General features: G+C 48.6%; 1 protein-coding gene and 1 long non-coding RNA gene across 5 annotated transcripts in view; one reads left to right on the top strand and one right to left on the bottom strand.

The window, feature by feature from the left end:
• Positions 1-5,654, bottom strand: part of SEC14L1 (SEC14 like lipid binding 1) — a 76,654-nt gene extending 71,000 nt beyond the window's left edge. For 2 of the 4 annotated variants that reach the window (XM_054535770.2, XM_054535771.2), the window contains exons 1-4: positions 4,063-5,654; positions 2,894-3,011; positions 2,375-2,479; positions 1,466-1,558 (exon numbers count right to left, since the gene is read on the bottom strand). In XM_054535770.2, the coding sequence (XP_054391745.1) occupies positions 1,466-1,528 (63 nt within the window). In that variant the 5' untranslated portion in view covers positions 1,529-1,558; positions 2,375-2,479; positions 2,894-3,011; positions 4,063-5,654. The remainder of the gene's footprint in view (positions 1-1,465; positions 1,559-2,374; positions 2,480-2,893; positions 3,012-4,062) is intronic. The other 2 variants (XM_024234718.3, XM_054535772.2) reach the window with 1 other exon arrangement.
• The window catches only part of LOC129051124 (uncharacterized), an 18,821-nt gene continuing 599 nt past the window's right edge, over positions 3,392-21,613 (top strand). The window contains exons 1-4 of the long non-coding RNA XR_008515194.2: positions 3,392-3,768; positions 19,251-19,378; positions 20,207-20,365; positions 20,996-21,613. The exon at positions 20,996-21,613 is cut by the window's right edge and continues 599 nt beyond it. This is a non-coding gene — a long non-coding RNA (uncharacterized LOC129051124). The remainder of the gene's footprint in view (positions 3,769-19,250; positions 19,379-20,206; positions 20,366-20,995) is intronic.

The raw sequence follows: 21,613 nt of genomic DNA, 5'->3' as shown, positions 1-21,613 counted from the left end.
CAAAACAAAACAAATATATATATATACACACACACACACACAAACAAATCAGCCAGGTGCGGGGGCAGGCACCTGTAATCCCAGCTATTCGGGAGGCTGATGCAGAATCGCTTGAACTCAGGAGGCAGAGGCTGCAGTAAGCCAAGATCGCGTCACTGCACTCCAGCCTGGACAACGAAAGCAAAACTCCGTCTCAAAAAATAAAAATAAAAATAGACCAGGAGAGGTGGCTCACGCCTGTAATCCCAGCACTTTGGAAGACCAAGGTGGGTGGATCACCTGAGGTCAGGAGTTCAAGACCAGCCTGGCCAACACAGAGAAACCCCGTCTCTACTAAAAATACAAAAATTAGCAGGCATGGTAGTGCAGGTCTGTAATCCCAGCTACTTGGGAGGCTGAGGCAGAAGAATCGCTTGAATCCAGGAGACAGAGGTTGCAGTGAGCTGAGATTGTGCCACTACAATCCAGCCTGAGTGACAGAGTGAGACGCTGTCTCAAAAAAATAAATAAAATAAATTTTAAAACAAACCCTCTCATGTAAATTGTTCCCGTAAGAGGACTTCTTGTTTTTCAAAACTATTGATCTACATAAATCCCACAAACATATGCTGAGCAGAAGCAGCCAGCTGCTAAAACACCTGCGTTTCTATTTATAGAAGGAACAGAAACAGGTAACAGTACTCTGTGTATTAGGAGTCAAAATAGTGGCTCACTTGAACCAGGACGGACTTCTTCCTGGGTCGCCTATGTTCTGGTTCCTGACCTTGGTGCCAGTATCCCAGGTGTGCTGAGTGTGACACACATGTTTTCATCAGGTGTGTGCTCATGAAAGATACATTCTCCTGTCTGTATTATATTTTCTGGTATGTATGTTATATCTTAATAATAACACAAAAGAGAAAGGAAGAGAAGAAATACCCTAATCTAAAAATGACTGGAAAAGGTTTGCTTTGCATCTAGTAAAATGCTTATTTTCAACCAAATTCTTCAGGTAAATAACGGAAAAACTCATTCAACAGAGTCATTTGAATCGTGAGTAAAACTCCATCGCACAGTGCTCAGTTCTAACACTACCTAAAGTGAATTCACCCATGGGCAGAGCACTCTTCCACATGCACAGCAGAGACCACACTCCATGTCCCTTTGCTACTCTAATGAAGAAAAAAAAGAGCACAACCCCGAGGAAGAAGTACTTAGAATCCTACTTCTGTGTGTTCAAAGAGAGAATTAACTTCAATTCATACATTACCCTGAGGTGCATTTTTTTTAATGCACAGATTTTTATTTTCAGAGGCCTGTATTTTAAAAACATTTTACACACTCTAGATATGGTTCATAAGCATAAAAACAGAATAAGTTCAAGTGATGCCATGGAGATGAACAATAAATCTATAGATCATCAAATTCTAACACTGTACTTTATAAATAAGAAGCCAAAGAGTAAATTGAAATGTCAAGTACTTACAGCCATAATTAATTCAAAGGGGTATTTGTACACCCTCACTGGGGACTGGTATTTTTGCACCATGATTGTAATACAACAGCAACCCTCTTACACCTGCAAAACATAAATATATGTGATAAATAACCACAATGCAGAAACAAATTATTAGTAAGTCTGCACTGACACATCATACCACATTCTAACGACAGAAGAGACCACAATAGGTCATAATTCTATGCACACAAAAATGAAAAGATGATATTTAAATACACGAGGGCAGGGGGAGGTAATTAAACGATAAGAAAAAGCGGACAAAGCCCCAATGCAATGAGGCAAACAGTACTGGTGTGAGAGGGGCTCCAATCCTCCCATTGGCTTACTGGGACTCTGCATTCATTACATGACCTGACCTGAGTCCTTTCCAGCAATGAACTGTTATGATTCTATTATTCTAATAACCAACATAATTAATGCTTGGATCATTTTCTCTTAAACAACTTCTACTAGAAGCCAAATAAAAATGATCTCGTGTTAAGATATTAGCTCTGGGAAAACAAAAATAAAACTGGAAAAAAATACTACTGTATCTCAAACTATGGAATACTCCTCAAAAGCTAGCTTCAAAGGAAACGTGTCAATTCCTATTTTCTAACTGTGTACACTACAGCTATGGCGACCTGTCTTCAAGTGGCAGAGATGCCAAGTATTCTGGCTAAACAGGCGCCATTGAAATCTCTAGCCTCAAACAGCTGATATCTGTAAGTAATCGGTTAAATGTTCACACCTAATTCACAGTCAAGGAGCCCTCCTTAGGGGTGCATAATCATTCTCTAGCGCCAGCCTACATGGATTGCTCTAAAAACACACTTGGACTTGCCAGTCCTCTGTCTCCCCTATTTAAAGTGAGAAAGAAAAATCGAATGAGCCTACCTGTCTTCTTGAGGATAATCATTAAGAATGGTACTTTATGCTGAACATGGTGAGAGGATATTCAAACATACAAAACTGAATATCCTCAAGGAGCCCAAAGTCTAGCTGTTAAAAAAAAAAAGACAAATTACCAAGATGTATTTTATTTCAGAAACTTCTAAGATTCCTTTTTTTTTTTTTTTTTTTTTGAGACAGGGTGTCTCTCTGTTGCCCAAGCTGGAACACAGTGGCACAATCTCCACTCATTGCAGCCTCCACCTTCTATGCTCAAGTGATCCTCCTGCCTCAGCCTCCCAAGTAGCTGGGCCCACAAGCACGCACCACCATATATATTTTTTGTAGAGGGTTTCCCCATGTTGCCCAGGCTGGTCTCAAACTCCTGTGTTCAAGAGATCTGCCCACTTCAGCCTCCCAAAGTGCTAGGATTATAGTCATGAGCCACGGCACGCGGTATAAAATTCCCATCTATAGTACTAGGTTTAAACAGGTTTCGAACTTTCTCTGGTACATCTGGCATACCTCTCAGAGGAGCAGGTCATGGTGGAAAACATCGCCATCTGACAGTGTGAAAACGGCTAAGGAATAACTGGGTGACCACGAGTAAGCCATTTGACTTCCCCAGGACTCAGTTTCATCTCTGTAAAATGAGGTTTTCGGAGAGATGATCTTGAAAGACTTCCACCTCTAAAACCATGAGAATGAGAGCCAAACTCCCAAGTTCTCCAAACTCAACTTGAAGCTTTTCTAATATTCATCTTGATTATGGGACTGACACATCCTGATGTGCTGGTACCACGTTCTTTTTCTTTTGCAAACCTTACAGTGTTGGTGCACAGTGGGAATCCAATCGTCTTTTAAAAATTTAATTGGGAATATTAATTTTAGGATACTCTCCCAGAGAAGAGGACGATAACCGGGTACAAACAAGAGTGGGGGGAAGAAGCAAAAAAGCGTAATGCTCGTTTAAGAAACGGTAACGTCCATTCAGGATTCCACCGCCTGGCAGAACTAGCTACACTCACTTAAGAACCTGCTAATTCACGAGCTTGTGAACCACAGCCAGGTCCCAGCTGCCGATGCTCTGGTCCAGATAAACGCCCTACGCGGGCATCCGGAGTGACAACGACCAAGTGGCATCCAGGAGCCGGACGGCTTCCATTGCATGACAATCGCCGTTTAAACAGGAGCCAAAGGCCAGACCCACTGAACGCATCCCGAGCAGGCTCGAGGGGCGGCCGGCGCCCGGGGCTGCTCAGCAGGGGTCCCGCGCGGCTGAGCCCCACGAGGCCAAAGCCCCGGCCGACGGGAGAGAGGGGCGGGCACTGGCTCCAGACCCGAAACTCCGCTCTCAGCAAAAAGCGGCTCCCGGGAGCTGGAAGACTGGCGAGGTGGAGGTAGGGGTGGGGGTGGCGGTGGGGGTGGGGGTGGCGGTGGGGGTGGGGGTGGGGGTGGGGGCGGGGGTGGGGGTGGCGGCGGAGACGGGGGCGAGGGGCGGTGAGGGGCGAGCCGGGGGGCGGGGGCACGGCCCGTTTCGGGTGCCCGGCCGATGGCAGCCGGGGCCGGGGAGGGACGGGCTCAGCAGGCGTGCGGCCGGGAGTTCCGGGGGGCCCGCCCGAGAGGCGCCGGACTCCACGGAGACCGGGACCGGGTCGGGGGCGCACTCGGACCCGCCGCGACGACGCGCCTACCTCTTGTCAGAAAGGCCGGGCCTGGGACGCGGAGCGGCGAGAGGCGCTCATACCGGCGGCTCCGCGGGGCAGTCTCCGTTCCACTGCTCGGCGGCCGTAGCTCGACCGCCGGTTCCGGGGAGGGGGCCGGGGAAGCGGGAGGGGGAAGGGGCGCGGCGAGGGCACTTGTGGTTGTTACGGGTGACGGGGTGGGCGGCGCCGGGCGCCGGGAGGGGCGCGCGTGCGCGGCCGCGGCCGAGGGAACGGGGGCGGGAGCGGGCGATGGTTGCTAAGGAAGGGGAGGGGGGCGGACACCCGGGGCCCGGACTGCGCAGGCGCGAGCTCCGACCCGCGGGCGTGGGAGGAGTTCGGAGAAGGCGCCGGCCCTGACGCACGGCTGGTTGTGCCCGAGGTCCTCGTGGCCCCTCCCAGTTTTGCGTCACTTGTTGGGGGCGGGGCCTGGGCGGGGCTTCGCAAGTAGCGGGCGGAGGCGGAGTGAAGCCCCAAGGGGCTGCTGGCGTGCGAGGGAGGGGGTTCGTTCGGCTGAGCGGGAAAAGGGAAGTCTGCGGGCGGTCAAAACCACCAGGGCCCTCCCGTCTGGCTGCTGCTCTGAGGCCTGCCTCTGGTCGCCCTGGCGGCTGCCCCCGTGCTTCCTCATTTCTTGTTGACTGTTCAGGAGCACCAGCCTGCTCGCGCGCAGTGCCCCGACCGCATTCTCGCCGAGTAATGGGGAGGAGGCGGACGCCGGTGCTGCGCGGCCCAGGGCTCGGGAGGGCCCGGGTGAGCCCGGGTGGAGCCCAGCGGCATCCTTGTCAACGCATCCAGACGGCTCTAGTGTCGGGCCGCGGGCTTGAAACAGGCACGCGCCCAGGGTCTGCCCCTCGGAAACGAGGGGGCCAAGGTGGGGCTGCTAAGTAGCTCCCGAATTTCAGCAGGAGAGCACCGTCCAGCCCCAATTTTCAACCCGGTACCACTGAGACATTTTGGGGTCCTTAAGAGGAGCTCATGACTAGAAATGGGCACCTCGCATGCCCACCCACACAGCAAAGCTGGTTTTATAACCAACATGCAATTTCACTGTCAGAGTCACTGTTGTTCCGTTCACATTAGTCACCCTGGGTGGCTGTACATTTCATGCTGCCATTGGACAGAACGTTTTTGGACCTGTTTAGGAATTTCCATCAAAGCCAGTTTACCAGACACACAAGCAAATCATTCATGGCCTCATCACCCCTTGTGTTCCACGTCAAACCATCATCTTCCAGCTTGGTCACCCACATTATTCACTACATTCATTCTGACTGGCTTTTGCTTGTTTGTAGAAATCACATCCACAGGCCGGGCGCGGCGGCTCACGCCTGTAATCACAGCACTTTGGGAGGCCGAGGTGGGCGGATCACGAGGTCAGGAGATGGAGACCATCCTGGCTAACAGGGTGAAACCCCTGTCTCTACTAAAAATACAAAAAATTAGCTGGTCGTGGTGGCGGGCGCCTGTAGTCCCAGCTACTTGGGAGTCTGAGGCAGGAGAATGGCGTGAACCCTGGAGGCAGAGCTTGCAGTGAGCCGAGATCGCGCCACTGCACTCCAGCCTGGGCGACAGAGCGAGACTCCGTCTCAAAAAAAAAAAAAGAAAAAGAAATCACACCCACCTTCAAAAGATGCTTTAAGGCCGGTTGCGATGGCTCACGCCTGTAATCCCAACACTTTGGGAGGCCTAGGTGGGTGGATCACCTGAGGTCAGGAGTTTGAGACCATCCTGGTCAACACTGTGAGACCTTGTCTCCACTAAAAATACAAAAAGTAGCCAGGCGTGGTGCCAGATGCCTGTAATCCCAGCTACTCGGGAGGCTGAGGCAGGAGAATCACTTGAACCTGGGAGGGAGAGGTTGCAATGAGCCGAGATCACACCACCTGCCCTGCACTCCAGCCTGGGCAACAGAGCAAGACTCCGTGTCAAAAAAAAAAAAAAAATTCAACTGACCTGCTGAACTTCTAGATGTAACTACCAGTTTACAGGAAATACAGAATTGAGGAACATGCTAAATGACACCATGAAAAACAATTGGCAAAGTACAGACCGTGGGAAACGGTACAAGACAAATATATTCTTTATCAAATTCCAAAGGAAAAAAGAGGGGAATGGCCAGTCTATAGATTAAAAGAGATTGGGAAATTTGTTGAGCCATACATTCATTTATGATTTGCAAGCTTTTATATGTATATTATACTTCAATTAAACATTTTGAAGAAAAAACAGACTTGAGACATCAACCGATCACAAAAAACTTTATTTCCATTTTTTTTGAAACGGTCTCACTCTGTTCCCCAGGCTTGAGGGCAGTGGCATAATCATAGCTGTCTGCAGCATCATCACCTGGCCTCAAGTGAACCTCCCGCCTCAGCCTTCTGAGTAGCTGTGACTATAGGCACGTGCCACCACGCCTGGCTAATTTTTGCTATTTTTCTCCTTAGGTTTTTTTTTTTTTTGAGATGGAGTCTTACTCTGCTGCCCAGGCTGGAGTGCAGTGGCACGATCTTGGCTCACTGCAACCTCTACCTCCTGGGTTCAAGTGATTCTCCTGCTTCAGCCTCCCGAGTAGCTGGGATTACAGGCGAGTGCCCAGCTAATTTTTTATTTTTAGTAGAGACGGGCTTTCACCATGTTGGTCAGGCCAGTCTCAAACTCCTGACCTTGTGATCTGCCTGCCTCAGCCTCCCAGAGTGGTGGTATTACAGGAGTGAACCACAGCACCCAGCCCACCAACCTCCTACTTGCCTGGGGACTAGATTGCCTTTGTAGGACTAACATTAACCACAAGATTAGAAATTATGGTTTAGGAGTCATGCAGCTGGAGGCTACAAGATTCTGACCCTCCCTAAACTGCTCCTAAGATCAGTGCTTGAGACATTTTGCAGAGCCTGCACTTGATGACTCAGCTGGCACCACCCAGATCAACAAACTGGCTCATCTGATCTTGTGGCCCCCACCCGGGAACTGACTCAGCACAAGAAGAGAGCTCCGACTCCCTGTGATTTCATCCCTGACCAATCAGCACTCCTGGCTCCCTGGCTTCCCCTGACCCACCAAGTTGTCTTTAAAAACTCTGCTCCCTGAATGTTTAGGGAGACTGATTTGAGTAATAATAAAACTCCAATTTCCTGCACAGCCAGCTCTGTGTGGATGACTCTATTGCAATACTCCTGTCCGGATGAATCAGCTCTCTCTAGGCAGCAGGCAAGGTGAACCCCTTGGGTGGTTATACTATTATCCGGAGAAGGGGGTTTGTAAAGATAAGCAATCTTTTGTTACAATAAATGCTTTTTCATGAATTTGTTGAGGCAAACATTGAAGGCACATATTGGTTTACAGTCTAATACTCTTGAACGAGAATCTCCTGGATCAAATAGTAAGTCATGTTGACACAGAGGTCTTAGGTCTCAGTCCTGATGGCTAAGCTGTGTGGATGCAGGTGGTCTTATTTCTCATCATCAGAAATGTAGGCCCTGAGTTAGTCTGAACTCAAATCTCATGTTGCATTGTAATCCACAGTGTTGGAGGTCTGGGCTGGTGGGAGGCATTTGGATCATGAGATCCCTCATGAATGGCTTGGGCCGTCCCCTTGGCTATAAGTGAGCTCTTTCTACGTTCACATGAGATCTTCTCACTTAAAAATGGGCGGCACCTCCCCCTACTCTCTGGAGCTTCCTCCTGCTTTCACCACGTGACCTGCCTGTTCCCCCTTCCCTCCCTCCACCAAGACTAAAAGCTCCCTGAGGCTTCACCAGAAGCTAAGCAGATGCCAGCGCCATGCTTCCTGAACAGCCTGTGGAACCTCTTAAGCACTATTCGAACATATAATGATACTAAGAAATTACTGCTTTCTTGTGGCTGAGCGCGGTGGCTCACGCCTGTAATTCCAGCACTTTAGGAGGCCAAGGCGGGCAGATCCCCTGAGGTTGGGAGTTTAAGACCAACCTGACCAATATGGAGAAACCCCGTCTCTACTAAAAATACAAAATTAACCAGGCATGGTGGCACATGCCTATAATCCCAGCTACTCGGGAGGCTGAGGCAGAATTGCTTGAACCTGGGAGGCGGAGGTTGCGGTGAGCCAAGATCGCACCATTGCACTCCAGCCTGGGCAACAAGAGCGAAACTCTGTATCAAAAAAAAAAAAAAGAAAGAAAAAGAAATTATTGCTTTCTCTTAAGAATGCCAATTAACCTTTTTTCTTTACAAATTACCCAGTCTCAAGTATTTCTTTATAGCAATTTGAGAATGGCATAACACGGGCCCCTTCTGTGTTGCTACTTTGCCATTATCACAATGTGTCTTCCCCCTCCAGCCAGCAAGTTGGAGGAAAGGGTGAAGAAAAGCAAACCTGCTCCCTGAACGACGCTTCCTTAGAAATGATATGCATGTACAAACATGTGCACACACATGCGTGCACACACATAAACACACATACATACTTCCCATTGGCCAGAACTTAATCACATGGGCACACCCAAGAGCAAAGAAGGCTGGGAAATGTAGCCTGTGCCAAGTGGCCACACACCCAGCTACAAACAGTGAGTTCTGTTGCTAAGAAAGAAGCAAAGGATGTATGATATTGGTGGCAACTAACAGTCTCTCTCATCAAGGATATAATCAAACTATTAAAATGTAGTGGTAATGTGTGTTTGAAAATTTTCAAAAGAAAGAAAGAAGAAGGAAGGAAAGAGAAAGAAAGAAAAAAGAGAAAGGAAGGAAGGGAGGGAAGGGGAGGGGAGGGGAGGGCAGGGCAGGGCGAGAATGAGAGAAAGAAAGGAAAAGAGAGAGAGAAAAAGAGAGAAAGAAAGAAAGGAAAGAGGAAGGAAGGAAGGAAAGAGAAAGAAAGAAAGAAAGAGAAAGAAAAGAAGAGAAAGAAAGAAAGAGAAAAAAGAAAGAAAGGAAAGAAAGCAAAAGAGAAAGAAAGAAAGAGAAGGGGCCAGGCGCAGTGGTTCACGCCTGTAATCCCAACACTTTGGGAGGCCAAGGCAGGCAGGTCACAAGGTCAGGAGATCGAGACCATCCTGGCTAACACATGAAACCCGTCTCTACTAAAAATACAAAAAAAAATTAGCCGGGCGTGGTGGCTGGCACCTATAGTCCCAGCTACTCGGGAGGCTGAGGCAGGAGAATGGCATGAACCCGGGAGACGGAGCTTGCAGTGAGCCGAGATAGCGCCACTGCACTCCAGCCTGGGTGACAGAGCGAAACTCTGTCTCAAAAAAATAAAAAGAAAGAAAGAAGGAAGGAAGGAAAGAAGGAAAGAGAGAGAGAGAGAGAGGCGCCAGGTACATGGCTTATGCCTGCAATCTTTGGGAAGCCAAGTTGGAAGGATTGCTTGAGCCCGGGAGTTCCAGACCAGCCTGGACAACATAGCAAGACCCCTATCTCTACAAACAATAATAAAAAAAAAATTAGCCAGGCATGGTGGTACACGCCTGTAGTCCTTGTTAGTCGGGAGGCTGAGGCAGGAGGATCACTTGAACCCAGGAGGTCGAGGCTGCAGTGAGCCCTGATTGTGCCACTGCACTCCAGCCTGAGAGACAGCCTGAGAGACAGAGCAACACTGTCTCGAAAGAAAGGAAGAAAGGAAGACAAAGAAAGAGAGAAAGACAAAGAAAGAGAGAAAGAAAGAATTACAGAATAAAATAAGTCTATACACAGTGTGATAAGTGCTAGAAATGAGAAATAGGGACAGTGCTATGGAGCCAGTCTCTGGGGAGTTGAGGAAAGCCTCACAGAGCAGAAACAGTTGACTAGGCAGGAACTTATCCAAGGTTGAATGAAGTTACTGGTGGGAGTATGGCATCACTCAGATGCAAAGAAAACCAAGAGCAGAATTCTAAAGAACTCCAACTATTAAGAGTCAGGATGTGAACAACAACCAGGGAATGATGCTGAGAAGCAGAGAGGTGGAAGGAGAACCAGGAGAGAGAAGTGATGCCCTGCTCCCCAACAGTGTCAAGTGGTATGGGGTCAATAGAGCCAAAAGATGGGTAACAGAGCGAGAAATAAGAGCTCCTGGATTTCGGTAATAAGAGGGCCACTGGTGTCCTTGCTAGACATGAATTCACCAGACTTCAGGGACAGAAGACAGACAGCAGTGGGACAATGAATGTAAATACTCAAGCCAATGTGACAGGACACAATCTTTTCACAAAAAACAAAAACAGAACATAAGAATTGTGGCTACCGCCTGTCATCCCAGCACTTTAGGAGGCTGAAGTGGGAGGATTATTTGAGCTCAGGAGTTCAAGGCCAACCTGGGAAACACAGTGAGACCCTGTCTCAACAACGACAAAAAATTATTTTATTTTATTTATTTAATTTATTTTTGAGACAGAGTTTTGCTCTGTCACCCAGGCTAGCGTGCAGTGGCACGATCTCGGCTTACTGCAACATCCGCCTCCTGGGTTCAAGCGATTCTCCTGCCCAGCTTCTCAAGTAGCTGGGATTACAGGCATGCACCACCACACCTGCCTAATTTTTGTATTTTTTGTTTGTTTGTTTGTTTTAAGTAGAGATGGGGTTTCACCATGTTGGCCAGGGTGGTCTAGAACTCCTGACCTCAAGTGATCACCTGCCTCCACCTCCCAAAGGGCTGGGAATACAGGCATGAGCCACCGCACCCAGCCTCAACAAAAAATTTAAAATTTAGCTGGTCATGGTGGCTTGCATCTATAGTTCCAGTAGGATCACTTGAACCCAGGAAGTTGAGGCTGCAGTGAGCCATGATTGCAGCACTGCACTCCAGCCTCGGTGCCAGAGAGAGACCATGTCTCCAAAAAAAAAAAAAAGTGTTTTTGTGTTGCATGTTGTCTTCAAGCGGCACTGTTCCTTTCTCTGTTCTCTGGGCTGATAGTGTCATCCACAGGCTGAACAGGGGTGGAGTCAACACCGGGCAGGGTAAGTGACGTCAGGTAACAAACAGTGAAGGCAGGTTGGTGGGACCACAGCGCTGCAGCAGAGAAGAGAAGGCTGCTGCCCTTGTCTTGCAGCACACCTCCTGTTTTCCTCAGACAGGATCCCTTTAAAGTTGAATTACGAGAGTGGGCACTCTGAAACACCTGACTGTGCCCCTCGCTTCCAGAGCTTTTTTTTTTTTTTTTGAGACAGAGTCTCACTCTGTTGCCCAGGCTGGAGTACACTGGCACGATCTTGGTTCACTGCAGCCTCCACCTCCTGGGTTCCAGTGATTCTCCTGCCTCAGCCTCCCGAGTAGCTGGGACTACAGGTGCTTGCCACCACGCCCAGCTAATTTTTGTATTTTTAGTAGAGACGGGGTTTCTCCATCTTGGCCAGGCTGGTCTGGAACTCCTGACCTCACGTGATCCACCCGCCTCGGCCTCCCAAAGTGCTGGGATTACAGGGGTGAGCCACCACGCCTGGCACAGAGCATCTTTATTAGTGAGCGTTCCTCACCTGTCTGTTGTCGCCTCTCACTTGGTGAATGGAAGCTTTGATGGGTGCCGTGTAAAGGCTACACATACCAGGTGCCCTTGGGACCGAAGCACAGGATTCCCAAGAGTCCATAGCAAGACACTGTGAGTTGCTCAGACAAGCCCCCATTAGGAGCCTGAGTCTGAAGCTGCCGTTCCACTTGGCCGCCTCAAGCTGACCTCAGGACTTGGTGTCAGCAGCCTGGTCACACCTGCACAGGCACCGACAGGTTGGCAGAAGCATTGTGGCAGGACACATCCCCCCCTGGCAGGATTAACCTGAGGTAGGGGGGCTGTTGCTGGGTCCTCAGGCCATATCTTACCCATTGCTCTTAGCAAAATATTAGGAGTCACTGAAATTTCGGCCTCCAGAGCTCAACCTCTTCTCCACCATAACAAAAGCAGCATGGGAACCTGTGGCATAAGAGGACTGCAGCCAGGTGCAATGGCTCATGCCTGTAATCTCAACACTTTGGGAGGGTGAGGCAGGAGGATCACTTGAGCCCAGGAGTTCCAGAACAGCCTGGAGAACATAGTGAGACCTTGTCTCTACAAAAAAAAAATAAATAAAAATTAGCTGGGCTAGTGGCACTCACCTGTGGTCCCACCTACTCGAGAGGCTGATCCTCAAGTGGGACAATCACTTGGGCTCAGGAGTTTGAGGCTGCAGTGAGTCATGATTGTGCCATTGCACTCCAGCCTGGGCGACAGAGTGAGACTCTATCTAAAAAAAAAAAAAAAAAAAAAGGATTGGGGTATAGTTTAGGGAGTGTCACGCCAAGAAACACAGTGGAAGGCAAGTGACAATCTTAAACTAAAATTTCAGCCTCCAGAGCCCAACCCCTTCACTACCCTAGCAAAAGAAACAAGAGATAATGCTCAATAATCCCTTTAAACAATGCTGAGAGTCAGGGTCAGCTAATTATCTAGGTTGTGCCAAGAGACCCAGGGGCACTTACTTCTTATTTTCTGGTGGCCTTATACGCCCTGGCATTTGTGCTTCACTTTAGTCAGTTACAGGGACATGTCAGAGCCCATGCTGGGGAGTTGTGTTTAATGCACGCAGACTTGCCCAGGCGCAGTTGCTCACGCCTGTAATCCCAGCACTTTGGGAGGCAGAGGCGGGTGGATCACCTGAGGTCAGGAGTTTGAGACCAGCCTGGCCAAAACATGGTGAAACCCCGTCTCCACTAAAAATGTAAAAATTAGCTGGGTGTGGTGGTGCACGCCTGTAATCGCAGCTACTTGGGAGGCTGAGGCAGGAGAATTGCTTGGACCCAACAGGTGGAGGGTGCGGTGAGATCGTGCCACTGCACTCTAGCCTGGGTGACAGAGCCAGACTCCAGCTCAAAAAAAAGAAAAAAATCCACGCAGAATAAAGGCCTAATAAAGGAAGAGACCATTTGGCATTTGGTGGTAAAAGAATTAAAGACAGACTTGCAAGGCATGACTGATACTCCTGACATGGGCCATCTGGCAAAGTTTCCAGCCTGGAAAAGTACAGAAAATGTAGGTTACCCTACAGGCACGATTTCCTAATTGAGCCCTGGCAATAATTCAGTGGCCTTGAGCTAACACAGTGCATCATTCCTGACCTGGGAAAACTTCAGGCCAAGAAGCTGGATCTGCAAAAGTTATCATCCAACCTTCATTATTTCCAAAATATTTCATTTCAATCTGGAGAGGCAAAGTCCCTATAACTAGTTGGTTTATCTACCTAAGAGTCTTCCTTCTTTCAGGACACCCTTCGTACTACTAACAGAATTCTCTCTCAAAAATACAAACTCACTCCCTTGTGCAAAAAGTACATTGACTACAGAATTAAATTTAAACTTCAAAGCCTGCCATTCAAGATCATCTGTAAATCTTGTCCCCAACTTCGTTTGTCCAGAATGATTTTATATTCATCTCCACTCTATTCATTTATTTATTCATTCCTTTGTGGATTCAACAAACATTTATTCAGCACCTTAATTTACTCCGAACAGAGTGAGCACTGGGGTATAGAAAGATCCACTACAGCTGGGTGTGGTGGCTCACGCCTGTAATCCCAGCACTTTGGGAGGTCGAGGCGGGTGGATCACCTGAGATCAGGAGTTTGAGACCAGCCTGGCCAACACGGTAAAACTGCGTCTCTACTAAAAATACAAAAATTAGTTGGGCATGGTGGTGGGTGCCTATAATCCCAGCTGCTTGGGAGGCTGAGGCTGGGGAATCGCTTGAACCTGGGAGGCAGAGGTTGCAGTGAGCCAAGACCGCGCCATTACACTCCAGCCTGGGCAGCAAAAGCGAAACTCAGTCTCGAAAAAAGAGAGAGCCACTACAAGAAAGCAGATTTTCCTACAAGGTGCCAGCCTGCTCTATAGGACAGACACCTAGCAGTTGAAACACAGCCTATTCAGTTCCACAATGGCCCAATGTAGCTCCTCCCTGAAGGCTTTTCTGATGCCTCTTTCCATTGGCCCACGCACTTCGCAATTCCATCATAAGGCATGTTGGCTAAAACTAGACTGTCCGTAGAAGAACGGGATCTGTGTCTTCTGTTGAACTGTAAGTTGCTTGGCTACCATCGTCACTAATTTTCTCCTATTTTAATAGCACCTGGCATTTTCTAGAACCCTATTAAATATCTGTTGGGTTGAACTAAATGAACCTTTGATGAGGCCTTTATTCTGAGTGCATTTAACACATCTCAGGCTAGGCAGTCTGTAAACCCAGCACTTTGGGAAGTCGAGGTGGGCGGATCCCTTGAGCCCAGGAGTTCAAGACCAGCTTGGACAACACGGCAAGACCCTGTCTTTACAAAAATACAAAAATTGGCTGGGCATGGTGGCATGTGCCTGCAGTCCCAGCTGCTTGGGAGGCTCACTTGACCCCGGGAGAGAGGTTGCAGTGAGCCTTGATCATGCTACTGTACTTCAGCCTGGGTGACAGAACGAGACCCTGTCTCAAAAATAAATAAATAGGCTGGGCGCAGTGGCTCATGCCTGTCATCCCAGCACTTTGGGAGGCCGAGGCAGGTGAATCACTTGAGGCCAGGAGTTCGAGACCAGCTTGGCCAACACGGTGAAGTGAAACCCCGTCTCTACTAAAAAATATAAAAAAGTTAGCTGGGCGTGGTAGCGCATTTGTAATCCCAGCTACTCGGGAGGCTGAGGCATGAGAATCGCTTGAACTCAGGAGGTGGAGGTTGCAGTGAGCCGAGACAGCGCCACTGCACTCCAGCCTGGGTGACAGAGCGAAACTCTGTCTCAAATAAATAAATAAATAAAAATTAATTAATTAAATAAATAAATAACACATCCCCCCACCACATGGACTGAGTTGAGGCATCCTTGGGGCTGATGCTTTCACCACCCCTCCACCCCACACTGGCACCTTTAGACAGCACTGTACCTCGTGTCACCAGGCGAGGACATCAAGTCCAGGAAAGCAGCCTGGCTTAGGCGGTAAGTTTCTGCAGCAGAAAGCACAGCCTGCATCTGATGAGATTTAGGGTGACAAAGGAGCGCCCCCAAGCCTTTCAGCTTCCCACTCAGAGAAATAAAAATAGCCTACCCAATCATACTTCTTTTTGGCTTATTTGTTTCACAAAATATAGTCCTCACTTCACCGACTGATGCAGCTGCTTGGCACTCCCTTTCCTTTGCTGGATCAGGACTTAGGTTGGCAAGTCCAGCAATGAATCCCCGGGCTGTGCAGCTGTGGGTCATAAACAGCTGGAGGGACGCTCGACTTGCTGCTTTTAATTAACCCCCAGAAAGGAATGTCGCGCTAACAGGGTATAGACCAGAGGCCACATCACAAGGCACGGCTGGGTGAAGAATAAACAGTCGAGCAGCCTCAATCCATTTAGTTAAAGCAATTGTCTCAAGGCTAACCATGGAAAAGAAAACCCTCCTCCACCTTCAGTTCTGCGGGCAGAACTGAGGACACACAGGGATCATCAGAGGCCAGTGCTCTCCCACGTCCTCCTTGATGTAGGTGAAAGAGAGGACCATTCAGACCCCCAAATCTCCTGTTTCACCAGGAGATTTGAACTCAGAGGGTTTCAGTTCAATACCTTATTTGGGATGCATCCCATAACCAGGCACCCTACAGCCCTGCCCGGGAAGGTTCTATATATACAGTGTGACCTCCAGCTGAGAATGACACATGTGCTCACTTCACACTGCAGTGAAAATTCCATCTCTCACCCCTCCCCACGTTGGCAGGACCTGTGGGTCTGATTGAGCCACCTCAGTAGCCTAAAGCAGCTTTTAGGGTTTTCCTCCTCCAAAGGAAAAAAAAAAAAAAAAACTAATTGGATGCTGATGGAATTTGGTGTCAGAAAATCTCACTGGGTTGTTAAGCTTGGAAAAGAAAATGTTGATGAAAACATTTTGTAAATGGTTAGGCTCTATGTAAATGCTTCCCACCGCCAGGCGTCCTACAGCTTTGCCTCCGGAATGTTCTGTACACATAGATTATTATTATCGTCCCGCCTACCGCTCTAGTTGGTTGCCAGCAACATCATCTATATTTAGATAAATCCTTCCCCATCTTAAATTTCCCCCAACAGAAAAACAATATGAAAATTGTTCAAAAGACCAATATGAAAATATGATTAAAAGACCAATGCTCATTTGTACGGCTCTTGGCACAGTCAGCCTGAAAAAAATACAAAGGAATTTCTTGGCAAACCATTGTCTATAATTATGAGCTACATAAGCTAAATGGACTCCAAGGGGCTAGGGGTGCATGGGGAGATGGTCATCTGGCTTAGTTGGGCACAACAGTCTCTATCACCCCTTCACGTTCAGAAAGCTCACTCTACTTTAAAATGCCCAAGTGTGGCCAGGCGCGGTGGCTCACATCTGTAATCCCAGCACTTTGGGAGGCCGAGGCAGGTGGATCACCTGAGGTCATGAGTTCAAGACCAGCCTGGCCAACGAAATCCCATCTCTACTAAAAATACAAAAATTAGCCGGGCCTGGTGGCACGTGCCTGTAATCCCAGCTACTCGGGAGGCTGAAGCAGGAGAATCACTTGAACCCGAGAAGCAGAGGTTGCAGTGAGCCAAGATCATGCCACTGCACTCCGGCCTGGGTGACAGAACGAGACTATGTCTCAGAAAAAAAAAAAAATAATAAAATAAAATAAACTGCTCAAGTGTGAATGCATAACTTGTCCTAAAAGGCACTGCACCTGCCAGCTCTGCACCCCTGCCCACCCCTGTGGGCCTCTGGTCAGGCGCTGTGCTTGTGCTAAGAGGTGACCCCCAGCTGCCTACTGGACATTAGCGGGGAGATCTGGTGTGCCCTAGGAAGGAACAACCACACTGATGCAAAACCAAGAGCCTGCATGACCTTCCTCCATACCCCGGGGTATACAAGGTACGGCTCTGAACTTTTCACCACACAAGGCTCAGGAAGCACCCACGGTTGACGCACTGTTCCAAGAAATTACCACGAACTGGGTGGCTGAGGGCAACAGAAACTCATTCTCTCACTGTTCTGGAGGTTGTAAGCTCTGGAGGTGAAATCAAAGTGTCGGCAGAGCTGTGCTCCCTCCTGCAGCTCTGGGAAGGTCCGTTCTGGCTTCTTCTGGCTGCTGGTTGCCCTGGGTGTTCCTTGGTTTGCGGCCACCTCTCGCTAGTCTCCACTTCCACCTTCTCCCTTGTGTGTCTCAAATCTCTCTCCTTTCTCTTATAAAGCCACCAAAATGAGATCATCGTAGACCATAAATCCACGATGATCTCATCTCAAGTTCCTTAACTTAATGACATCTGCAAAGACACTATTTTACAAATGAAATCGCCTTCACAGGTACCAGAGGTTAGGACTTGGACACACCTTTTGGGGAGGCACATTCAACCCTCTACAGCTGGTTAGAAAACAAACCCCTTGGCCGGGCGTGGTGCCTCACGCCTGTAATCCCAGCACTTTGGGAGGCTGAGGCAGGTGGATTACCTGTGGTCGGAAGTTCGAGACCAGCCTGGCCAACATGGTGAAACCCCATTTCTACTAAAAATACAAAAATTAGCCAGGCGTGGTGGTGGATGCTTGTAATCCTGGCTACTTGGGAGGCTGAGGCAGGAGAATTGCTTGAACTCAGGGGCCGAGGTTGCAGTGAGCTGAGATTGCGCCACTGCACTCCAGCCTGGGTGACAGGGCGAGACTCCATCTCAAAAAAAAAAAGAAAAGAAAAGAAAACAGACCCCTTGAAACCATAAAAAGGAATGAGTTCATGTCCTTTGCAGGGACATGGATGAAGCTGGAAGCCATCATCCTCAGAAAACTAACACAGGAACAGAAAACCATACACCGCATGTTCTCACTCTTAAGTGGGAGTTGAACAATGAGAACACATGGACACAGAGAGGGAAACATCACACACTGGGGCCTGTTGGTTGGGGGTAAGGGGTGAGGGGAGGGGACTTAGGTGACTTAGGACGGGTCAGTAGGTTCAGCAAACCACTATGGCACATGTACACCTACATAACAAACCTGCATGTTCTGCACATGTATCCCGTTTTTTTTTTTTTTTAAGAATAAAGAGAAAAAGAAAAAAATAAATAAATAGAAATAAAACAAATAAAAGAGAAAAAGAAAAGAAAAGAAACCCCTGTTGGAGGGAAGGGAGGCGCCCCTGCTCACTCTCCTGCCGGTGGTATCAGCCTCGTCAAGCCCAGAGCAGTGAGAAAGGTGCCTGCACCCCACAGGGTCAGCCTCCTGGACCCCGAGGGTGCCCACTCCTGCCTGACCCACCCATCACCAGTGCCCACAAAGCAAATAATGCCAAGGGAAGGGCAAGGCTGGCTTGCTCGTCACGTTGTAGACTCTGGGCTTTGAGAAAGCCAGAGAACAAAGGATGTTGCTGTCCTTGGCAGGGCTGGCCTTGTTCCAAGGTTCCCGGGCACCTGGAGAAGAGCTTGACCTGGCTCACATGGCACACTCGGGCACACAGAGGGCTTCTCTGGGAACCAGCCTCTTAGCAATTCCAGGAGCGTGCAAGGAACCGCTATGATGCTGGCAACCTGAGTTTATTCCACATCCAGGGAGACTGAGGCACAAAGAGTTCTGCAGGTTTAACCCCTACAGATCATTCAGAACTTAGGAGCCAGTTCATGGTTCCTGCCTCCCCATATGATACCTAAATTCAGCACCCTATTGAATTGAGTTACAGTTTCCTTGAAGAACAAACACAGTTCCCTCTATTTTCTACCAGTTGTATCAGGCCCAGGCCCTGTGCTAGGCACTTTACAAGCATCACGATGATCTTCATCACAGCCCATTTCACAGATGGGGACACCAAGATACAGAGAGGATAAGCGACTTTCAGAGCAGAGAATCTGAACCCAACAGTCTGACTCCAGTGTTCACAGAGCTCTTCCTATCGCACTCCCATTCCTTCTTTTTTTTTGAGACGGAGTCTCGCTCTGTCGCCCAGGCTGGAGTGCAATGGCGTGATCTCAGCTCACTGCAACCTTTACCTCCCGGGTTCCAGCGATTCTCCTGCCTCAGCCTTCCAAGTAGCTGGGATTACAGGCATGCGCCACCAAACCCAGCTAATTTTTGTATTTTTGTAGAGATGGGGTTTTGCCATGTTGGCTAGGATGGTCTCGACCTCCTGACCTCTGGTGATTTGCCTGCCTGGGCCTCCCAAAATGTTGGGATTACAGGCGTGAGCCACCCCGCCCGGCCCCATTCCTTCTGTTGAACTCACAGTTCTTTGGCTTTTTGTTCTTCCTTCCAGGTCACCAGTTTCAAGATTTGTACATCCCAGTGTCATGGTGAAAAGCCTATTGGTGGCAAGCACATAAGGCACGTGGGATGGCCAGGGGCCTCCAGCACAGGAAGGCCCCGAGTGAAAGCCTAGCAGAGGTAGGTGCCTGTGTGTCCTGGGACATCCTACTGAGCAGGCAAACCACGGACATATTCAGCTCCAAAATATTTCCGTATGGTCCCAGTATAGCAGTTGAATTGGTTTGACTCATGCATTCTTTAAATAGCAGGTAGCAATAACCTGGATGATTCTTAATGTTCCATTTATTCCTCTATCCGTTTATTGTTCTGAGATTTACAGCATAGCTCCTGAGTGCCATGTGCATGACATAATAGGGGAAAGGAAAAAAAAACCCGGCAACTTCAGAATCTAAGGACTAAGCTAAAATTTTAGAATGCTGAGTGAATTGAAAGGTGTGCATCATTGGTGAAAATAATAATAAGAGTTTTTTTTCTTTTTCTTTTCTTTCTTTAAGTCCACTTATTCTTTCCGGGCAAGGTGGCTCACGCCTGTAATCCCAGCACTTTGGGAGGCCGAGGCTGGCGGATCATTTGAGGTCAGGGGTTCGAGACCAGCCTGGCCAACATGGCAAAACCTACTCTCTACCAAAAATACAAAAATTAGCCGGGTGCGCGCCTGTAGTCCCAGCTGCTTGGGAGGCTGAGGCAGGAGAATCGCTTGAACCCGGGAGGCAGAGGTTGCAGTGAGCTGAGATTGTGCCACTGCACTCCAGCCTGGGCAATAAAGCGAGACTCTGTCTCAAAAAATATATATAATAATAACAATAATAATAAATCCACCTATTCTTATGTTCTAGCAGCCAAGGCTGCTAGGGCAATTTGAATCTCAATATAAAGTAAAGTTTATTCTCTGATGGAAGACATCAGATCCCCCACCTTAATTTCTGTGTCACTTGCTTTAAACAGTTAAGCAACTGTACGACATGCTGAAAGGGATCAGTGATTTCTCCTGCAGCCAGTTCCAACCTGCTGAAAGGAACACTGAGAAAATATATGGACTCAGTAAACCTGAGCTGCCTCCAATGGCCTCACTCACTCCAACCCTCAACTTTGCAATGCTGGAATGTGAGTCACCTTTAAGAACATTTCATTTATCTTGGCCAAGCCTTTAAATATTTAGGTCTACATCAAATAATGTCTGATAAAAGCTTAGTGCTTTTCACAGCGAAGAACAAAACTTAATTTTGAGCCACTACAGCTGAAAAAAGGGATGTTATTAGCCAAGACAGGGGCTCCAGTTCAGCAGCCTGCCTCCCGTGACCCAGTGATACACAGCTAAGGAAGTGTGGGGCTCGTGGGGCCTGTTTGGTTCCTGACGTTCCCAGAGAACAATATCCTGAAGCAGAAACAAGACGTGGTTTCCAGTTTTTGTTTTTGTTTTTGTTTTGAGACGGAGTCTTGCTTTGTCACCCAGGCTGGAATGCAGTGGCATGATCACAGCTCACTGCAGACGTGACCTCCTGGGCACAAATGATCCTCCCCCGTCAGCCCCCCAAGTAGCTGAGACTATAGGCACACACCACCACGCCTGGCTACTTTTCATATTTTTTGTAGAGACAGTGTTTTGCCATGTTGCCAAGGCTGGTCTCGAACTCCTGGGCTCAAGTGATCCACCTGCCTCGGCCTACCAAATTGTTAGGATGATAGGTGTGAGCCACCACCCCTGGCCAAGACATGGTTTTTGTTTGTGTGCAGGCTGTGACTATCATCCACAAGGAGCAGAAGCTTTCATAGAGGAACCCATCCACGTGGCTCCTGCCAAAGTCCTCAACAGGGCTTCGAAACACAGCAAGCATAATTTTTAAAATGTTTTTATATCAATGAAAATTTTAAAATTAGAAAATCATCTGCCATAGAGGACACACAGACTGTCTACATGGCATCCAGTTCGCTACATCTTCCTTCCCAAGGCCCCAACTTTGTCCAGGCGTCCACCCCACTCCACATGCCGGGGAAGCCGGCCCCTGCCCGGCCAGCAGGTGGACCTGATTCTAACACATCCCCCCTGCCAGGGACTGACTTAAGAGTTGGCCTGGGTGGCTGGGTGTGGTGGCTCAAGCCTGTAATCTCAACACTTTGGGAGGCCAAGGCGGGCAGATCGATTGAGCCCAGGAGTTCGAGACCTGGGCAACATGGTGAGACCTCTGTCTCTACAAAAAAATACAAAGAAAATAGCCAGATTTGGTGGTGTGTGCCTGTGGTCCCAGCTACGCAGGAGGCTGAGGTGGGAGAATCACTTGAACCCAGAAGGCGGAGGTTGCAGTGAGCCAAGATCTCACCACCGCACTCCAGCCTGGGCAACACAGTGATGTT

The sequence above is a fragment of the Pongo abelii genome, chromosome 19 (assembly GCF_028885655.2).
Source record: "Pongo abelii isolate AG06213 chromosome 19, NHGRI_mPonAbe1-v2.0_pri, whole genome shotgun sequence".
Lineage (NCBI taxonomy): Eukaryota > Metazoa > Chordata > Mammalia > Primates > Hominidae > Pongo > Pongo abelii.
This window is presented reverse-complemented; position numbering and strand designations above follow the sequence as displayed.